The following is a 20746-nucleotide window of genomic DNA, read 5'->3' on the forward strand; positions in this document are numbered from 1 at the left end:
TAGATAATGGTTGAGAATAGAAAAAAAGTTTATAGATCAAAGTTATAGAGAATTTTATAAGCTTTCAAGGTGTAGTAAACCGAAATTTCGTATGACGCATAGTTTTTGAAATATGAGCAAAAAACCAAAAAATGGGACCTTTTTTCATCCCCCCCTCTTCGAGCTCACGTCTAAAGTCGAGGATTTTTAGTATGTATGTCTCCTGACTACCCCTAACAACATCCCGTAGTGAAACTTTCTGCTTTCGGCCATTCCATCTAGAATGGCTCGTTGACCAAGCTAATAGTGCATAGTATGGAGTAAATAGTTGTGATGAAATTCCGCGACATGGCGCGTAGTCGTATAGGTATTTCTGGTCAAGCTTTATTATGTTATTCATAAGGTTTTTTCACACTTATTCTTTCTTTTATTATGTATGAAAATGAAAAAGATTTTTACAAAAAGCTGCTACCAAGTGGCTTGAATTTATTAATGTTTAAGCTTGCTACTATGTAAGAATATAAGGTAATCTAAAGTGTAAACAAGGCAAACGGCAGTGTAGTGTAGGTGAACAAAAGAGCAAAGTTTCTGTGAATCTTAGGAACATGTGATGACGATATTGACCATACTCCAGGCAAAAAAATATGGCACACTAAGACAAAAAAAATATTACAGCTGCAGTTCTTATCGGTCTCGGCACATTAAAGAATACTTTTAGATAGTAACAATTACCATATCCTGTTAAAGCGCTGTATTGTTTTACGCACGAGCTCAGCTATCTTACTATAGTGGTATTTTGTAGATAATAAGTGCAGTTCTACCACGTGCAAATAAAGACAATAACATTTACGAGCAGCTTATAGAAAGGAAACAATCACTATTCATAAGTGGCGTGGCTTTTACCTTTTGTACGTAAAGTCGAGTGAAGCGAGCGAAGTTTTGTTTTTACATTTTGTGATTTTTTTATTTTATCTGGAGGGGGAGTTTAGAATTTAAGTTTGTTTCAATTAGTCGCTTGTAAGATTCCAGTTGGTCAACACTTTACTTTAGCTGTGAATTTAAAAGTTATTGTCGTTGTTGTTTTGTTACTGGTTTTTGTTTTTGAAACTCTTAACAATGAAGAGAAGTTGGGTGTGGAGATATGCCACCAGAGTCGGAAATACAGCTTTATGTAGTCTCTGCAATGATTGGACAAACAATGAGTTTTCGTGTCGTGGTGGTACTACAGGATCTATCGCGAGGCATTTGACATTAGTTCATTTGAAATCTGCTGTCACGACATCAAACGAGTAAGTTAATTTTTTAAATATAATCAATGATATGTAAATGAAAGCAGTGCAAATGATCTTATATATAATAATATGAAAACTAAAGTTTTTTAGTTGTCGAGAAAATATTTTATACTTGCGTACTAATAATTTTATTATTGAGTAGGTACAAAATACAAAAATATTAATGTGTTCTTCGTGCATACCTGAATACAAACCGCTAAATAGATTGTGGTCTTAAAATATGATATGTCTTGGTTGCCACTTGCCAACACTTAGGGCCGGTTGCACCAGCACACTTTGACGCCCCCTTCATCGTTAAAGATGGCTCCGACGACCGTTAAGTGCATATTTGCGTTGCACCATGCCATCCGTCAGTAAAAGGGTTACGATTCATTTAACCGGTGCCAGAGCACCGGTTAACGGCTCGTATTAGGTAAATCTAGGAACCAAAATGGCGGCCAATGTTTTGAATTTGTCCCGTATTTCACGAGTTTATGCTTATTTTAAAATAACTTGAGCTATTAGCAATGTGAAATACTTATAAAACGTTTAAAACAGTAAAAATGTGGAAGTAACTGAACATACAAAAGTGACAGTGACACACCAGAGTGGTTTTTAAGGTTATTTTAATTGCGCGACGATTTGTGTTTGTAAACACCTTTAATTTAATTTATTTTGTTGATAAATGTGTGTTTATATTTAGATAGAGTGCAGAATGAGCTTCAGTTGAATATACAATCAGATCGATGCTGTAAGAAATTCACAAGTGCGTCCTATGAGATCAAAACTCGACAGCAAATAATGAAAACTATTTGTCGACAATACAGTCTTTAAAAGGGTCTTGGTATATTTGGAATCACGAATAAAATGATAAATATCCTGGAAAAAGTTGTGGATCCACTATGACATCCGAAATTAGGGCGAGAATAACGACAAACATTGTATAAAATCCGACCTTCAAAATCGTATCTCGCGACAGGAATCAACTTTCGTTTTAAACTATACACGCCCATGAGACATCCGAAATGAAGTATTTTAGTGTGAAGCAAATGTGTTGGGACAATCTACACAACTTTTAGGCAACAGCATAATAAGATATCAGTGAAAAAATGTAAAGAAAGTGTTATTATAATATTTCTGTTCATACCTACTTACCTGTGTTTTATTTCTCCTTTTATAACTTTTTCATAAACCTATAATGCAAAAACTTTGCAGTAGTCAACTTAAATTATTTACATTTAACATGTTCAGTGCTGGCGTCACAAGTTTGAGACCAAAATAATCCTCTTCCTATGTTGGTGACACAGTGAAGTTGACTTATGCCAGTGGCATAGGAATGAGAATTTATTTGTTTCTACCAGCATAGCATTATTTGTTTCTAGCAGCAGCAGTAGACTTTTAGTAAAACAGTGGGATGAACGTGAATTCATATTATTCATAAACACTCCGGGCAGAGATATGCAATCTTGAGTTTGACTAGTGCAAAGGCAAAGTTGACAATCAAGCATGTACTTCAGCTAATTAAATACATAAAGCTAACCAACATGAAAGCAATAAAGATTTTATCCTAAATAGTAATACAAACATAGTAAGTATCTGCTTGAAATTCACTTTACTTAAACCTAAATTTTTCATGTCAGTCAGGGATAAATTCTTGACACCAAAATGTTCTAACAATTTTAAAGTATTATTACCTACTTTTAAAAGTCCTCAAATTGTATTTCATAATTTGTGTTGCTTTGATATAAATGATGCAGCTGAACATTTCTAAAATAAACCAGAGTCTAAGATTTCATAAGTAGGCACATATAGTTCTGTACTTATTTTTCAGCATACTATTGAGGGCGGGCTTGTGAATTTTGTGGCATGTCAGAGCGTTATCAGACTTTTCAGTAGCAGTAGGTATATATAGGCAAAATAATTTCTAGTTGTGTCATGCTAATTTAGAAACTTTACTTACTATTCTGGAAAGAAGAAATATACCTATGTGAAATTAAAACAACAGTAATTTCATGGGTAATTTATCTACACCTCAAAAAAAGGAAATTATAACTTGAATAAGCAGATAGTTATAATAAGAGTATAGTGGGAAACAATGACTATACAGGAAGGTAGATAAAATTGTTTGATTGGACTTTTTTGCGATAGTTTTTATATAGTATAATACATTAATTTGAGGTACCATAATTGATGTATTACTATAGTTTAATTGTGATTATTTTTGGGAGTGCACCGCACAAGCGCTCTTTAGGGCAAGCCGCTACTGATAGGTAGGACTTTATTTTTACACAGATTGAGTTCCATGATAGCTTAATAATAATAATGCTTGTGTTGTGGGTTACTCAGACAATAATATAATTATGTAAACACTTGATTACATAAAAAACTTACATACTCTGGAAAAAATGTGTCTGCCGGCCACATTTAAACTATCGGTGCTGTTCTCTAACATGTGAATAAATGGATTGGTCCCAATAGATGCCAGCCTCAAACATATTGCAGTGAAAATATGGTCTTTAGAATAAGCATTCAATTTCAAATTTTATAACCACAATTTTCAATGGGTTGGGGTCTATTAGTCTGAGACTGTAACATAGTCATTTGGCCTTTACTCTCCCTACCTAAACAGGATATTAGTATGAAATGGCACATAAAGTAACAAAAATATATTTTATTAACAAAATTGAAATTCTGATGATAATAATTTATAAAACTTTATTTTCTACAAGTTTCTCCCAGACTTCCAGTTAATTTCATAGTATAATTTGTTGATTTCTAGAACAGATTCACTTGTAGAACTTTCATCTTGTAGTCCATATCAAATGGTGTAAATCAACTCTGAAAAGAAAGCAACATGTTACTTATTATTATATTTAGTACCTACTTAATAATCCTTTTCAAACACAACAAAATTTAAGTAACAGTACATAAATAAACTTAAATGTCTGCTACTACTAAACAGTTTTGTCATTAATCTTATTGGAAATTTTGCCATAGGCTGTGTGCTGTGTATGACATTGAACTTACCTAGTACTGCACCAAAAGTATGCTAATTTGTTTTATAGCCAGTTCACGGAATAAAGGCTATGCATTTGGGTAAGAGGTCTGTAATAAGCTACCTATAATTATTATAATACTCATGAGAAAACTTGTCTGGTAATTGGTTCCTTCATTCCTTGTTACAAAGGCTTTTAGGTTGGAAATAGCCACTTGAAAGTCGTAGAGACGCGTCCTTTTCATGCGTCATGAATATACATTAAGATAACCACGAACACAAGTGTACATAAGTGGTGTAAATTGTTAAATATTTCGATAAGAGCTGCAAAGAAAGTTTAGTTCGCGCTAGTTTGCGCCTAAGTTTTTTTTTAAATAAAGATTTTGACATTCATATGATTGGGTTGCTATATGAAAAATCAATTCTACCATAAAAATGTTGGTAGGATTTCATTCACGACCTGGCATCACAGTTAGCGGTTACGTTCAGTAATTTTTGGGTTGGTGCAACGCAATTTATTAACAAATCGTTAAGTCCCCCACGTAATCGGTAAAATTTTACGAACAGAGCCTACATTTACAGGTGGTTTGGTGCAACCGGCCCTTAATGAATCTTCATTTATATCCATAACGACGACCGGTCTGGCGCAGTCGGTAGTGAGCCTGCCTGCTACGCCGCGGTCCCGGGTTCGAATCCCGGTAAGGGCATTTATTTGTGTGATGAGCACAGATATTTGTTCCTGAGTCATGGATGTTTTCTATGTATATAAGTATGTATTTATATATTATATATATCGTTTTCTGAGTACCCACAACACAAGCCTTCTTGAGCTTACCGTGGGCCTCAGTCAATCTGTGTAAGAATGTCCTATAATATTTATTTATTTATTTATTTATAACATTTGTTAGTATTATTGGTCACATCACAGTTCACAATAACTGGCCGCCTACTAGAAATAAACAATATTCACCTTGAAACAGAATTTCATTTTAGCAAGCGAATTAAATTACTAGCCACTTGCTAGCCACTCTTCAATACACTGACCTGATTATTAAGAAATTGTAGTAAATACAATATTTTTTATTCAAAAGCGGCCAAAAGGTTGAAAGTGCGTAACCAAACGAATTAATCTGATCATTTGCATAAACAATTTCTTAATTGAGTACAACGATAATTATATATGCATGTGCATGTACATATAAACGTTTAAAGGTATTTGTATGTAAATATTACAATTATATATTGATGCTTACATTTATTATTTTTATTAAGATGACCCCGAATCGATACCTTCGAAAAATCCCGGAAATCATAGAAACACATCCAGTTTTAACTAGGTAGATATATTATCTTAAGTATTCAAATAATATTTTCACATTTCCTTATTTTATTAAATATAAATAAATTATTTATTTTATAGTTTGGTTATTTTTATTTATTACTTACATATTAAATTAATATTTGAAAAACCATACTATTGAAAATAAATTTTAATTCAAAAGTAATTAAGAGCTACGCATAAGAAAACTCACGATACATTTTTATTCATAGCTCTTAGAGACTGCATCAGATCGTATCTGCACTCAACGCCGCTGGCACGCCGCACGTGAATTCGTGTCACATATACAGATACACGGATTCACGTACCCTAATTTTACGTGACGAACGACGAACCAGAAATCTAGTACTACTTTGTACTTCTTCTTCAGAACTAGTGCGGAAGTGCTATATTATGTACTTACTGTAAAAGAGTATTGAAGTTAGATCGAACTAAATTTGTTGCAAATTTATTAATAGCATTGAGTGTAAAAGTGATACAGGGGGGTTAAAAGTGGGTCGAAATCGAAACGGGTCGTGTAAAGAGCACGGCATGCGCGCGGCCTGTTGCTGGAACTTGACTTGCTCACTACTGTGCACTTACATAACATAATAACCTAACCACAAAATTAAAATTTTGAAAAAACCCCCGACCGCGACATAGTGGACCGATTTTCATGAAACATGGCTAAGAACACTCCCGGTCCCGACTAACTCATCAAACAAAAAAACCAATGTTCTATGCCACAGACAGACACACACACAGACAAACAGACAGACAGACAGACAGACAGACAGACAGACAGACAGACAGACAGACAGACAGACACATTCAAATTTATGCGTTATTATGATGTTTAAAAACACTTCTAACGCCTGTAACTGTGCTATAAAATTCTGTGCAGATTTAGCTTTGTCTTACTCTAGCAACTGAACACAAAACCAATGACTACTAGCGACACCTTAGTCACCACCATATTGCAGCTCGTTGTATGGTTTATTAGTTTGAGTTAACTCTCATAGAGGGCACTGTGCTGAGGCGTTCCGATAAGTCAGTTATTTAAATATAGATGGCATTATAAACAATCTCAAACTGAAGTTTTACATATTATATTAGTGTATTTGGTAAATTGGATATTATTACAATTGCATCTAATTTAATGCATTGGACCACGTACCTATCAATGAGCAGTTAATTCATGCTGTAAGTGTAAATAGTCGGAACCGTAAAAAGCTACCTACCTACTTAATGACATTACATTGGTAATTTGGTACCTACCTACTAGATAAATATAATGTGAATATATATCCTTAAGTTATAATATTAAATTGACGGGTTTATTTGTACTTTGAATTACGAGTATTAACATGATTAGTTGCTTATGCCCATAATTAATAAAACTAAAATAGTACCCTAATAAATACTTGTCAAAACTACAAAATTGCCTTGCTGTGCTGCATGTAGCTCTATCTATTGATATTTAGATATACTGGTTTATACGTCTTTCCTCGATAGCGTTGTAAGATCTGTCACGCGAATTACTTGTAGGTATACATTTCAAATGTCGATTACTTAGAAATCTGTGTACCATTTCATTAATAAAAAGACATAAAATTTATTTCTGAAACTATAGTTTTTCAATTAAAGTAACTGTTAGTGTGTATTAACGTATAGCACATTTTATTTTATTTATAGTAATGTTGCCAAAGTCTCATGGTATGTATCAGTTTTTTTACACCTAATAATATTATATACTGTCATCTATAATATTTTATGTATAATTTTTTCTCGATCGTTTATTACACTATTAGTGGCTTACAGTACATTTTTATTGTATTAAGAATGGGCGTAGAATACGGAAAAGTCGTATCTTGTATCGCTGTCGGCAAGGCTTCTTGGTATGGCGCTTGTTGCGGAGAGCCGGCCCGACACAATACTGTTGTGCCGTTTCTTTTGCACAGGGAGCATTAGAACGGGATGGCAGTAGTAGCAATAATAATCGCAGAAACTCTAATTTCGTCCCTCGCGCCCTTTCGTGTGCTTTCGTGCCGATCTGAATAACCGGTTTTGTTTGTGGAACGGTTGTAAACCCGACCGACCAATGGCTGCTTTGGGTTTCCAGCAGGCGTTCTATTGGAGACGGGTGAGCGGTTTGGTTCAGAGCGGGGTGGTGCGGGGCAAGGGTGTGCCTCACCGGTAGCGCGCGCAGTTGTGTTTCGCCACTCGAAAAGAAGGTTATTGTTGCAATGAGACGGGCATCGGACTATCGATAAAGTGTGTTTGTATGTCGTTTTCGTCGATAATAAGTGTTGTGTTTACTTTCACCCGTGCGAATGTCTCAATCCTTACCTTTTTGTTTGTTGTTTCTTTTAATCACTGCCGCATGGGACGGCGCTTACGTTTCAGTTAACCTTTTATTTTGAAACGATGGAACGTTGTTCTTATGGTTTTTACACCAAAAGGTATTTTATGTTATTTTTTTATTTTATGATTGCGATCGGTGTGGGTGCGTCGCGTGTGTCAAAGCTATTTGTCATTGACATATAAGACACGAATAGAAATATCAACATTGACAAAACTAGTGTGACTAGACTGACATAATAATGAGTAAAGGAGAAAGGATAAAACTTGCCTTAAGTATACCCTATTTGGGATAAATTCTGACTCCTTAGTGTATCCGTCCGCTCACCCTGTCATAGCTATAAGGCAAGGGTATTGGAGTAATGGCAGGGCAGGGGACTGTGGCTATTATTATTGCAAGGCTTCTGGTAAAAGCTGACAATGTGAGGCCTTACCGCTCGATGGTCGGCTGTTAGGGGAGGGAGGACGCCGTCTGTCTGCACACATGCAGAACCGGTTCGCGCTCTGACTCCCCTTGCGCCGATTCTCTCTATCTAACACCACGCGAATCCAAAGCGCCCTCTCTCTCCCGCCTTTTCATTTATTTTTTGCTTCCCCTTGTGAAATAATGCCAGACGGGTCGTTCCGTTCCTTATTATTATTTTAGTTATGTCTATTCCCCTAACTCATCACAGCTTACTAATTATGTATAACACATACTAATACTTATACAAACTTTGGTATACTTTTTAGGGAGTAACTAATAAAATTTAGCATGACAATAATTTTAGCGGGTCGTGGTTTTAAATGTCTTAGTTTAAGTTAAAACGAACTGATGCATGTTATTTAAAATAAAGATTATTTTGTAATACCCTACTAGGGTCCATGTTACAATTTAATGTAAAATTGTATGTGTACTTGGAAGTCTTGGAAGCAAATAAATATCTCTATCTCCATCTTGGCAGTTACCTATTTAATTTAAGTACACACTTCATTGTGAACACTGATCAATCCAGCCAAGTTAATCTATTTCTATTCTTGTGCTCGACTGGGTTCCCACTCCTTGGTATTACGTATAAAAAGCACATGCGATATGCGGTCATATACAGGAACTGGGATTGATTACTTATTATTGCAGATAATTATAACATTCTTTTGTTTTAATCCTCATAGCCTAGCTACGACTTCATACTCTTATTTGATTGATTTGCAATCAAAACTTGAAACAATAAAATATGGCTTATCATGATAGAAACGAAGGTAGATTGAGGAATTAAGAGCAAATTAAGATAATAATAAGAATTAAGAGACTACGCTATAAGAACTTACAATATCACAAATATTTGTGTTTTTATGGGTATTGTAGTTTCGCGTGATATACCTGTCTTAAAAAAGCAATGCAAATGAGCCCTTACGAAACGTCCATTGACTAGTCATTGTAACCAGTATCAGCAGCAAATCGGCTGGCATTATGTCAATTATCTAAAAGCTATATTCTAAACAAAAAGTCAACAGAACTTTCACTTCATTGATAAAATTTTGCTCGCAAATAGGTACAGAAATATTGTTTTCCCCTCACTAGCTCGGAAACACGTGTTTTGTCCTTTAATACCAGCGGGTAAAAACACATTTTATCCACTAGTGGGTAAAGTAATTAGACCTTGAATAAAGTCAAAGTAACTGGCGGTAACTGCTTTAAAATTGATAAAAGTAGGTGAATCTAGTAATAAAGATGATTTACCACCTGTGGAAGTACTAGAAGCAGTGATAAACGCATTTTTTGCGTTGTAGTTTCCTCGCTATAGTGAGGGGAAAAGTTTTGTGTTACACTCGGTGCAAATGTATTTTACTTCTCGTGTGTTAAAAAACTCGCAAGTTCAGGATTCTATTCTCGAACCACTCGCTTCGCTCGTTGTTCAACTATAGAATCCTTTCACTTGCTCGTTTTTCAATTCCACACTCGGCGTTAAAATACAACATTGCCCCCTTGTATAACAAATAACTATTACATGGAATAAGATTAAATTGAAGAACGCATTTTATCCCGAAATTAATTCCTTAAGACAGCCGAGATATTTTTGTGGACGAATTTGTATAAACAATTAACTACAAATGAAGTAAACTCCTTGAATCTGGATATTGGTAAAGGTATAAAGTTTATTGAAGCTAATTACCTATTTATGACCTTTTGATATCCACACTTGCGAAGGATATAGGAAACCCACGTCCTCACGCACGCAAATAAAAAATGCGCACCTTAATTCTGTTTGCTTTGCTCTTGGATATAGGCACAGCAGTCAGCACCCTGTGCATGTACACCCCTTTGTTTAAGCATTCGAATTGCAAATATTATATTATGTTTTTACTTCAATAGCAAAAGGGTTAATTAAAATTTATTGATATACCTTCTCCAACATTAAAAAATAAACAGGATAGTCAAAATTGTTACAAGAATCCTGATCTTATGATGATGGGGTTCATAAGATAACTCGTTTCTTATTGGGCAATATTTTCACAAACAAGTCCAACACACACTTCAAAAAGTGACATTCGATATATTAGAACTGAAGACTTTGAATTCGGCCTCTATTGATTCCCATATTATCTTAAGTCATAATGTATCGTATCTCCATATTTTCGTTAGTCATTATTTGGTTTTTCTTAGAAACGCGTAACTTTTAAGGATTGCCATAAACAAACCTAATCTAACCTATCTACGTATAATGGTTTTAGTGAAGACCCTGAAAAATTAACCGTTTCAGAATTATGACTAATGATAATCTGGCAACCGTTACATTATGACTTTTGATCATTATGTTAAACAAAGGGATCCGCTTTGAATTATTTAGTCATTTCCAAAGCTAGGCTTTGAGTAACAATTTTTCAGTGTCGTGGCTTAGTAATGGATTCCAAATGAAGTGTTTATTTAGTGCCTTAGTTGAATTTACAGCTCTTTTACTTGACTTACTGAAAATACATAATGATATTTTACATACATACAAAAGCTAGTTAAAGTACCTAGTTAAGGGTAAAGAACTAGAATATGCGAAGAAAATGTCGGGTTTTGACAAAAAATGTGGTTTGACATTTCCATTAAATTGATTAGGTACATGAGATGTAAACGACTTAAATGACATGAATTAAAAATATTGGTACTTAAAAAGTTTTGGTAATTAAAGTTGTAGCTTGATAAGTTGATACTTGACAAAGCCATAGTGCCATCATCATCATCAAGTGCCAAAGGCCATCACAAAGTCTTTCATTCAAAAATATTAATTTAATAAGTATCATATCAGGTACTGTAGAGTTTTCCATTAAGTACTCTTGCAAGTCTTGCGAGCATCTAACCGAAACCTCAGAAACAAGTGACCTGAATGGTCAGAACAAATACTGCTATTAAGTAATTTTTTTACGTAAAAAATTAAGTATCGATACAATTCTGACTGCAATACGTACATCACTATGGAAGCAGTTTCGTAACGTAACGGCGAATTCACAATTTCACATTGCTGGTAAAAAGATGCAGGACGCATATTCACACGCCCATACAATAAACAATAAAATACTCTATAGGTAGAAGTTAATTTTTGTCAGATGTTTGTAAACCTGAAAGTTTGATACCGATCTTTATGTTTGTTGTATTAATGCTGTGGACTGTGCGAGTGCGAGGGCTTCCCACCTTATTACCTAGTAATATTAAACAATTATCTACTTACCTTGGGGTTCAGACTTTCACAAATAATAACATAACAATAAAATAAGATTCAATACATATTAAATCAATCGTTTTATTAGTCTTGTTGAAGGTTTTGAATTTGTTGAATATGTAACTGACAAGTTGACAACTGATAAGGCCGGCTTTACACAGTCCGAATTGTTTGCCGGTTAAAAAACCCCAGTCTGCTTATTGCAGGCGATGTTATCTATTGTAAAAGCCATAGATTTAATAAGTACAATAAAATTAGGACGAGAAAGACAATATGTGTACCAACATGTGTACATACAGCAAATCAACTTCCGCATTTTTTAATTTTCTGCGTGTCTAACGGGTACTTTATTTAAAAAAAAAATCTATAATAGTGCAACACTATCGGATAATGTACTTACATCATCAAAAATAAAGACAGCTTAAATTGTGAAGTGATATTAAAATACGTAAATTGTGAACTGTAAAGTGAGCAAAGAACTAATTCATCAACATCAAAAATAAAGACTTGGCCATTAAATTACAAAAAAAAAACATACGACATTCAACCAACCATAAAATCCTCAAAAAAAAAAACAATATGACATTGACAGTTGAGTACGCTACTGACAGCTACAGTGCATGATATTGATAATGTTAAACGAGTTAATTAAAACTAAATAGTGAAAATATATCACTACTCGTTATTTTGTTTAGTAATTCTAGTACAATATATCCTTTACGTGTTATTATATTTTGTTATTGAATCGTAGTTCTCTGTGCCTGTCCTGGCTAATTGCAGTAAATTACATTGTCATTAGCCATGTGATGCTGTCTTCATTATTAAAAATTATGGACCCATAGTACGCTTACGATAACGGAAATTACAAATGTCAAATAAACACAGGTAGAGACTAGAGTCAGGTATCGTTCATATGAGTGGGGGATGACGTTACTAACATTTGGGATATACTTTTAAGATGTTAGTTTCGGCAAATTTTACAGTTGAGTAACTTGAGCTCACGTTTCAGATCGGAGATATTAGACAACATCCAAAAGAAGAAAGATCAGGATAAGGAGCAGATTCAAAGTGCTGGGTTCCAGCAGGTGTCAAAAAGCGAGAAGGCCGGAGTCGGGCCAGAGAATGCGACTCCTGCAGTGACGCAGCATGTCCCGGCGCAGCTGCTGTCCCCGCCCCCCGCGCCCGCGCACCCGCTCCAGCCCGCCGACAAGGACAAGACCATCAAAGTAGCCAACTCCACCACAATCACGCTCATTGAGAACGGCTCTCTCAACACTGAAAAAGACAAAGACGCTAACTACCCTAAAAACTATTTCACTCTAGAGCCAAAGAATGATAAAAAAGATGACTGCAACAAAAATAGTATTACTATAACTAGGACAGTGCCCAAACAATCGCCCGGCCAGGACAAGTCGAAGGGGCAACAGAAGCCAAACAAGAGGCCATTGCAGTGCTTGGAAACTCTCGCTGAAAAGGCAGGAATCACTTTTGAGGATAAATATGAAGCTGCAAATACTCTGTTAGCATTAGATAAACAGAACAATACCTTTCGGCGGCCCCCAGAACTAAAACAACCTAAGACAGAGCCTGAGAGTCTTGTTCAAAACGAGGAGTATAGATATAGGAATCAAAAAGAAGAGGATGATAAATTACAGGTAATTTCCATTCAATAATGTGTTGCCTAAATAGTGATAATAACATGAGCAAGAAATAAGCCTTTTCAACTTTAATGCTGTGTATTTTATTATTTAGCTTATTTTTTTAAATAATTACCTCTTTTATTTCTAAAAAAAATCTAAGAACACTAAAAAATTACATTTAGTTTTTGATCTGAATGTTGTCAGTAACAATGAAATATCATGGCATTGATATTATTACTACCTAATTATCCTTTTTCTGTGGCTTCTCATCAGAGGAAAGGTTATTTAAATAAATAATAATAACTTACTCTACTTTTCCTCCATAGATCCAACAACAAATAATCCAGCAGCAGCAACAGCAGCAACAGCAGCTCCAGCAGCAACTGCAGCAGCAGCAATTGCAGCAGCAGTTGCAGCAACAACAGCAGCTTCAGCAGTTGCAGCAGCAAGCCTTGCAACGCCAGCATCAGGCCATACAGCAGCATATTAAAAACCAGCAGGACCAACAAGAGCTGGTATGTATTTGTATATTATTCATGGTATTATAAGCCTGTAACTTCAATTATACTACCTACTCTTTGATTTAAAATGCTGTAAGTACCAGTGGCGGCTGGTGAAAATTTCTGCTAGGTAACACTATGCAAAATGAAACCTACCTTAACATTAGGTACTTTAGTAGTAATCAATTTTAGGCAAGAAGCAAGTATTTAGGGTTCTCAAAGGTTGGCAACACATAAGTGGCTCCCCTGATGTTGCTTATGTCCATGGGCGGCGATGACTGCTTACCATCAGGCGGCTTGTCTGCTCGTTTGCTGCCTATTTCATAAAAAAAAAGGCAAGCCGGTGGGAATCGGCTTGTATGGACCAACCGCTGCTGGTAAGTACATTACTCCTGGGACTCACAGCCAGGGTTAATATTTTTTTATTTTCTTGGGGTTCCCAGTGGCAAATGTAGGATAAAAGGATCTGTATAATTTGTCATAGCGTTCTATTTACTATTATGATAATGTTCCATTGATGATTGACTAAAAGGAATGTCATAGTGTACAATCTTGATGCATCAGGTAAGGTTCATTGTATTCTCTTAGTTGCAGAAGCAGTTCCAACAACAACAGCAGCAACAACAACAGCAGCAGCAACAACAACAACAACAGCAACAACAGCAACAACAACAACAACAACAACAACAACAACAACAACAACAGCAACAACAACAACAACAACAACAACAACAGCAGCAGCCAAAGCAAGAAATACAACAAGTTACTCAACAGCAAGATTTGCAACAGCAAAAGTTTTTGCAGGTTAGGACTGAGTTTATTACTAAAGAAATTCGTCAACTTTGGAGGTATTTCTCTTTCACTCCGTGAAAGACGTAATTGGAGTTACAGAGAAAGACGATTTGAATCTGCGAATTACGATTTTTCAGGTTGTAGCCCAGAATCTGATTATCCTAAGTTGCTCAATACATTTGACAGTGCATGAAAACTTCAATTGATAACCTTTGCGCTATACTAGTAAATTAGTTCATGAAAATTATTATCAATACATTCCTACCATTTATCTAAATGTATGAGAATTTCAGTATGTGGGAGAGTTTCCTAGATAGGGCTACCTATTGTACTTTACTCTTACTGCACCCGACCCAAAGAGTAAAGTAACTCTTTGGGTTGAGTGTGCGCATATAGACAAAATAATGTTAAAAGAATAATTTGTTGTGGTTAATCAATTTAGTTATGAAGATTAAATTTTCTTATTCATACTTGTATCTGTTAATAACATTAGCGTAAACGCATCTATTAACAAACTATGTAAATTATTTTATTATTCAAAGATGATCTGCAATATGAGGAGATTTTTTTTTATTTGGTATCTAATGCTATTAAAGTATACAAACAAATATATGCTCAAGAAATTAAACTAAACAGTAAATGTCACAAGAATAATTTAATCTGTACGTTTTTAAAGAGGTAGTTTAATAATGCAATAAAATATGCATTGATAAAAAAATAATCGTTTGGGATACCGCAGTGGTAATACACCCTCGCCGAGGGCGAATGTTGCTTTGCAAGTAGACACCCTCCATAATACGCGAGCGGTCCCCCCTCTAATCTGTATAGGTACATTCCTTCCCCTATAATCCCGACGCCATTTTGCCGAGTACGATTTATGCGCGCCTGTGGTAGCCATATTGCAATGAGCGCGCGCGTTATTAAATGTGGGGTGCGGGACTAACAATCAACTGTACCTATGTTATTATGCATCATTGTTTATATAAGTTTTTTTGCGATTTAATTACAGTTAATAATATAGGTATTAGCATAAGGATCAAATTTGCCTGTATCGTTACGTTTACGTATACAAATGTTAGAGAATCTATATGCTTAAGCGACGATGTGGCCCCTTCTGCTTAAGAACGCCACATAAAAGCTGTCTAACATTTTTTAGTACAGATCGAGTGCGTAACACAAAGATCGGAGAAAGAGAAGCGGAGTATTTAGCGGTTTATACTAAACTTGTTAAGTCTATGATTGACAAAATCATTTGCTTTCCTGGTAACTATTAAATGTAAATCATATTAAGTTAGAAAGTAAAGCAACTCAAGGGATATTGATACGAACATAAGACAGATATGTTTTCTTTCTTTTATAAACGCGAAGTATGTTTTTTTCGGTTGGCTTGACACGGGTATGGGTGAAAATTTAAGAAGTTGATATCTTTGGATGTATTTATATGAGTAATGTTCTCGTGCAGGTGGTAAACAATCAGCCGGTGCACACGCAACAGTTCAACGTGCCCGGCATCGGCGAGATCAACCTCAGCTTCCTCGCGTCCCCGCAGAGCAACGTTAACCTGCTCTTCGACAAGAGCCAGAAGGCCGGTATGAGCGGCGACATCAAGCAGCAACAGGTACTTACCATCATTTACGAGTAATCCACATTCGAACAAAACAAAGTCATAAATCATAAACAAGTGACGCCCGCTCGTTCCTTCGGGGGTCGTTGCCGGCGATCAATTTCTACGTTCGAGAATTTGAATTTGGAATGAGTATTACCATTTTGTATATATAATAAAACAACGCGCTACTTGTTACATTTTTGAAATTGTTACGAAATTGTTAAATTTTTGGCGTAATATGCATAAATATGTCAAAATTTTGGTCTGAAACTTGTTTCAGGCTATTTCATTTAATTTCTGTAACAAAAGTTCGAAGTCGGTATATTAGGTCTAAAAAGATACCTTGTACTGTGCTTTACCTATCTTTTCAGATGAATTTTGAAACGGGATAACGCGAGGAATCTTCAAAATTACCGCGAGGCTGTCAATCTGTATAAGAATGTCCTATAATATTTATTTGAAATTTAGCAGTAGCCTTTGTATGTTAGATATTCCCGTACTTCACAAAAAAAGAATGTATTTTTATTTTGTAGCAACTAGTAGACGGTCAATCGCAAGTGGTCCAGCAGCAGATGAGTATGGCGCAGCACGATCAGACGCAGCAGCACCACCAGACGGTCACGGTCGTCTCCTCCATGCCCAGCTCCCTGGCCGCGCACCAGGTGAGTCACGACCTACTGTTAAAGCTCGGCCACACATGCGCGTTTTGATAGCGTAGGCGGAGCGGTAGCGGAGCGCAACGATAGCGGTGCGCCGGACGAACGTTGGCGTTGCGCCCAGCGGACGCCAGCGGGAACTAACGAGCGCGGATTGCGAGCGGAACGCCAGCGTTCCGCCGGCGCACCGCTATTATTGCGCTCCGCTAACGCTACGCTATCAAAACGCTTTATGTGTGGCGGAGGCTTTAGTTTATTCGCATACCTAGCAATACTTCGTAATTGCTGAGATATTTCGTGATCTCTGTCGCCAAAATTGACAATGCGTCTTCAATATTAAATAAATAAATAAATATTGGGGACACCTTACACAGATCAACCCAAACTAAGCAAAGCTTGTACTATGGGTGCTAAGCGACTATATACATACTTAAATAGATAAATACATACTTATATACATAGAAAACATCCATGATTCAGGAACAAATATCTGTGCTCATCACACAAATAAATGCCCTTACCGGGATTCGAACCCAGGACCTCGGCTCAGCAAGCAGGGTCACTACCGACTGAGCCAGACCGGTCGTCAATTTTGTCTTACAATAAATACAAATACAATTCTTTATTAATAACAAAAAAGTTACAGGTCGTACCTAAAGTTAAACAGTAGGGAAATGTTTTTATTAATTTCATCATTTTTTTTCTTATGTGTAGCTTTGTTTCTAAATAAAAATAAAACTGCGAAATTATTGTTTATTTATTAAATACAACAACTATTTTTACAGGTTAATCTTAATACTATAGTGCCTAAAACTAAATTATCCTTACATCTAGTTAACTAAATAATTTTATACAATTGTTTGTCAACATTATACACAAAATTTCAATATTATTAAATTCCATTATACAGTACATTATTCCTAATTTTTTTTATGTGTAATATAGAATGTTGAGAAACATTCTATATTACACATACACAATACATATAAACATGTTTCTTTCAATTCCCACATAGGGCAATAAAAAAGGTCTGTCTTGTCGGCCACGAGATTCAGTAGGTGCATTGGGGTAATTTCGAAAGTCACATAAAAATCACCAATATTTCCATCACATCAAGATTCCCTTTCGTATTTGCCCGAGCATTTCAGTGCTTCGAAATTACCCCAATACACCCTATGTGCAAGGCACGCATTATCTATACCCTCAAGCAATTTAATGTACAGTCAGCCAAGAAAGTGGTTTACCACTTTTCGACTCTTTCAAACACATAAGGTCCCAAAGTGGTAAACCACTTTTTTGACTGACTGTACCTACAATTGAATGTACCTACATATAATAAGTTTTTTAACCAGTGTGTAAAAGTCATACGATAAATAAATAAGTAAGCAAGACCTCGCCTATAGAAGTGAAAGCGATATTTTGTGCAGGTCCAACAACAACAGACAGCGGCGGGCATGCAGCAGCAGACGGGCGCGGGCATCTCTAGCATGCCGCCGCTTCAGAGCTTGCCGCCCAACACGCAACACCCGCAGCAGATCAGGTACGAGATGTCTTTAATGCCGCTTACTCCGTATTCAAACACAACCTCAATCATAACTCATAAGCAGGGAGCGTACTTTTCGTGCCGATGACATCAATTTGACGTCACGCTCCATATAGGGTGATCACAAATTGTTTTATTGTAAATTATTAATCATTAGTCATCAATCATTTTAAGTTATGAATTTCTTTGCATGGTAATGAATGCAAGAAGGATGGTGTGCTTTACGTTAGAGAGAAATTCTCTTTTCTACATATTTACTAATGTGTTGTTAATAAATACTATTTTATTAAATTTATATATAAAAACAAATCAAATAATTTTATTCACGTTTCACATTTCAAGTAGGTATTATTTATGCCACATGTAAATGGACTACTGTATTTGAAGTAATTTGTACACGATTAAAATGATTGACGACTAATGATTAATAATTTACAATAAAACTATTTGGGATCACCCTATATGGAGCATGACGTCAGATTAATGTCATCGGCATGAAAAGTATGCTCCCTGCTCATAAGTTTTGAGTGAGCTTCGCGGATATATATATATAAGTTCAGTATACTTCTCTTCGCACTATAAGTTTTTAGACCTGTCTCGATGAGTAATAGGGATAACTCACTATAGATCAGGCCGCGTCGGTGCCAAAAGCAAGTGCTCCGTTTTTTATCACTGGTCACCTGACATGAAAACATCACGGTCTAGTGTGAGTCATCCTTTAGCTGCTTGCAAAAATCACCAGCATTGTACCAAAAAAGATTTCTTGCCACAATATTTTTTTCCATTTACGCGGCTAAGAATATGTTGGTTTGCAGCGCTGAATGGGGCCACAGCCGAGTGCAGGTGATCCAGCAGCCGCTGCAGAACGGCACGTACTTGCAGCAGCTGTACAACGCGCAGGGCCCGCTGCTGATGCCCGGCAACATCCTGCACCCCGGCATCAACTCGCAGCAGATACAGGTACTGTCCGCTGCCAGTGCAGCGTGTTTAATGAGGTTACCATGCTAATGTGATACACGCACACATAAATAAACTATAATAACTTAAGATTAACAATTTACGTCACTTTCGTAGTGATAAGCACTGTGTTCGTCTATGGAAGAAAATAAATATAAATAATAAATAAATAAATAAATCAACACTGGCTGGATGAAGTGGCGAGAATTATCGAGCGTACTATGTGACAACAGAATGCCAGTGCACATAAAGGGGAAAATGTATAAAACAGCTGTGCGTCCCGCCCTTACTTACGGTGCGGAATGCTGGCCCATGAAAAAGGTCCACACCACAAAAGTACATACGACGGAGATGAAGATGTTGCGATGGGCTGAAGGTGTCACCTTGTTAGACAGAGTTAGAAATGAATACATCCGAGGAAGTTTCAAGGTCAGACCCATTGAAGAAAAATTAACTGCGACCCGTCTTAGGTGGTATGGACACGTAATGAGAAGGCCCGAGGATCACATGACCAGAAAAGTCCTCAGTATAAACACCGGCACGAGAAAGCGAGGCAGACCCCCTCAAAATTGGATGTCCAGTATCAACAAAGACCTAAAGAAAGCCCAAGTCAATGACACGACGACCCAAAACCGAAGAGAGTGGCGAAGATTGACGAGGAGAGCCGACCCCAAGTGAAATGGGATGTGGCTAGGCAAAGAGAGAGAATAAATAAATAAATAAATCCGGAAATTGCGGAATGTTCCATACAAACTTCGAACCCCCATTTATTAGAAGTGGGGGGTTAGAAAGAGACGAAAAATAGCCTATGTCACTCTCCATCCCTTCAACTATATCCGATTAAAATCACGTCAATTCGTCGCTCCGTTTTGCCGTGAAAGACGGACAAACAAACAGACGCACACACTTTCCCATTTATAATATTAGTATGGAAGTATGGATAAATTGTGTGTGGCAGCAGATGCTGCAGATCGCACGTGCCTGCAGCAGCATGTTTTAATGAAGAGCAAACGCCATGAAAAATCATATGGAAACTATTGTAGATTACATATTAATATACAATGGCAAGAAAAGATTTTGTATTATCACGCCACAACGAATGACACAATTTATACAAAAGTGGATAATAATAAGGTGAAAGTCTTTGACGTTCTCATGGCAGATACGAAGCTTTATACGACACGACACAATACAATTGCCATCGGGCCAACTTTTATGTCAAATGTAATAATGTTGTCTTACCATTTACCATTACCATATCATTATCCGTAAACAGTGCCCGCACAGATGGCTGGCGACAACCACAAATTCCTTTGAAAGGCCTGGGGGCTTCCGTGAGCAATCCAGTTTACATCGAGAAAAAGAGACAGACATATATAAATGTTATACCTCTGTCGATTTCTCGCAACATAAACTGAATTGTCACTTAGTAAGTCACGGCA

General features: G+C 36.3%; 1 protein-coding gene across 1 annotated transcript in view; it reads left to right on the forward strand.

Moving 5' to 3' along the window:
• Window positions 1-7788: 7788 nt before the first annotated feature.
• Window positions 7789-20746, forward strand: part of LOC125240698 (polyhomeotic-proximal chromatin protein-like) — a 53873-nt gene continuing 40915 nt past the window's right edge. The window contains 8 exon segments of the mRNA XM_048148716.1: window positions 7789-8025; window positions 12620-13265; window positions 13577-13765; window positions 14339-14554; window positions 16005-16160; window positions 16682-16810; window positions 18232-18344; window positions 19163-19307. Coding sequence (XP_048004673.1) covers window positions 7991-8025; window positions 12620-13265; window positions 13577-13765; window positions 14339-14554; window positions 16005-16160; window positions 16682-16810; window positions 18232-18344; window positions 19163-19307 — 1629 coding nt within the window. The 5' untranslated portion in view covers window positions 7789-7990.

The sequence above is a fragment of the Leguminivora glycinivorella genome, chromosome Z, assembly GCF_023078275.1.
Source record: "Leguminivora glycinivorella isolate SPB_JAAS2020 chromosome Z, LegGlyc_1.1, whole genome shotgun sequence".
Lineage (NCBI taxonomy): Eukaryota > Metazoa > Arthropoda > Insecta > Lepidoptera > Tortricidae > Leguminivora > Leguminivora glycinivorella.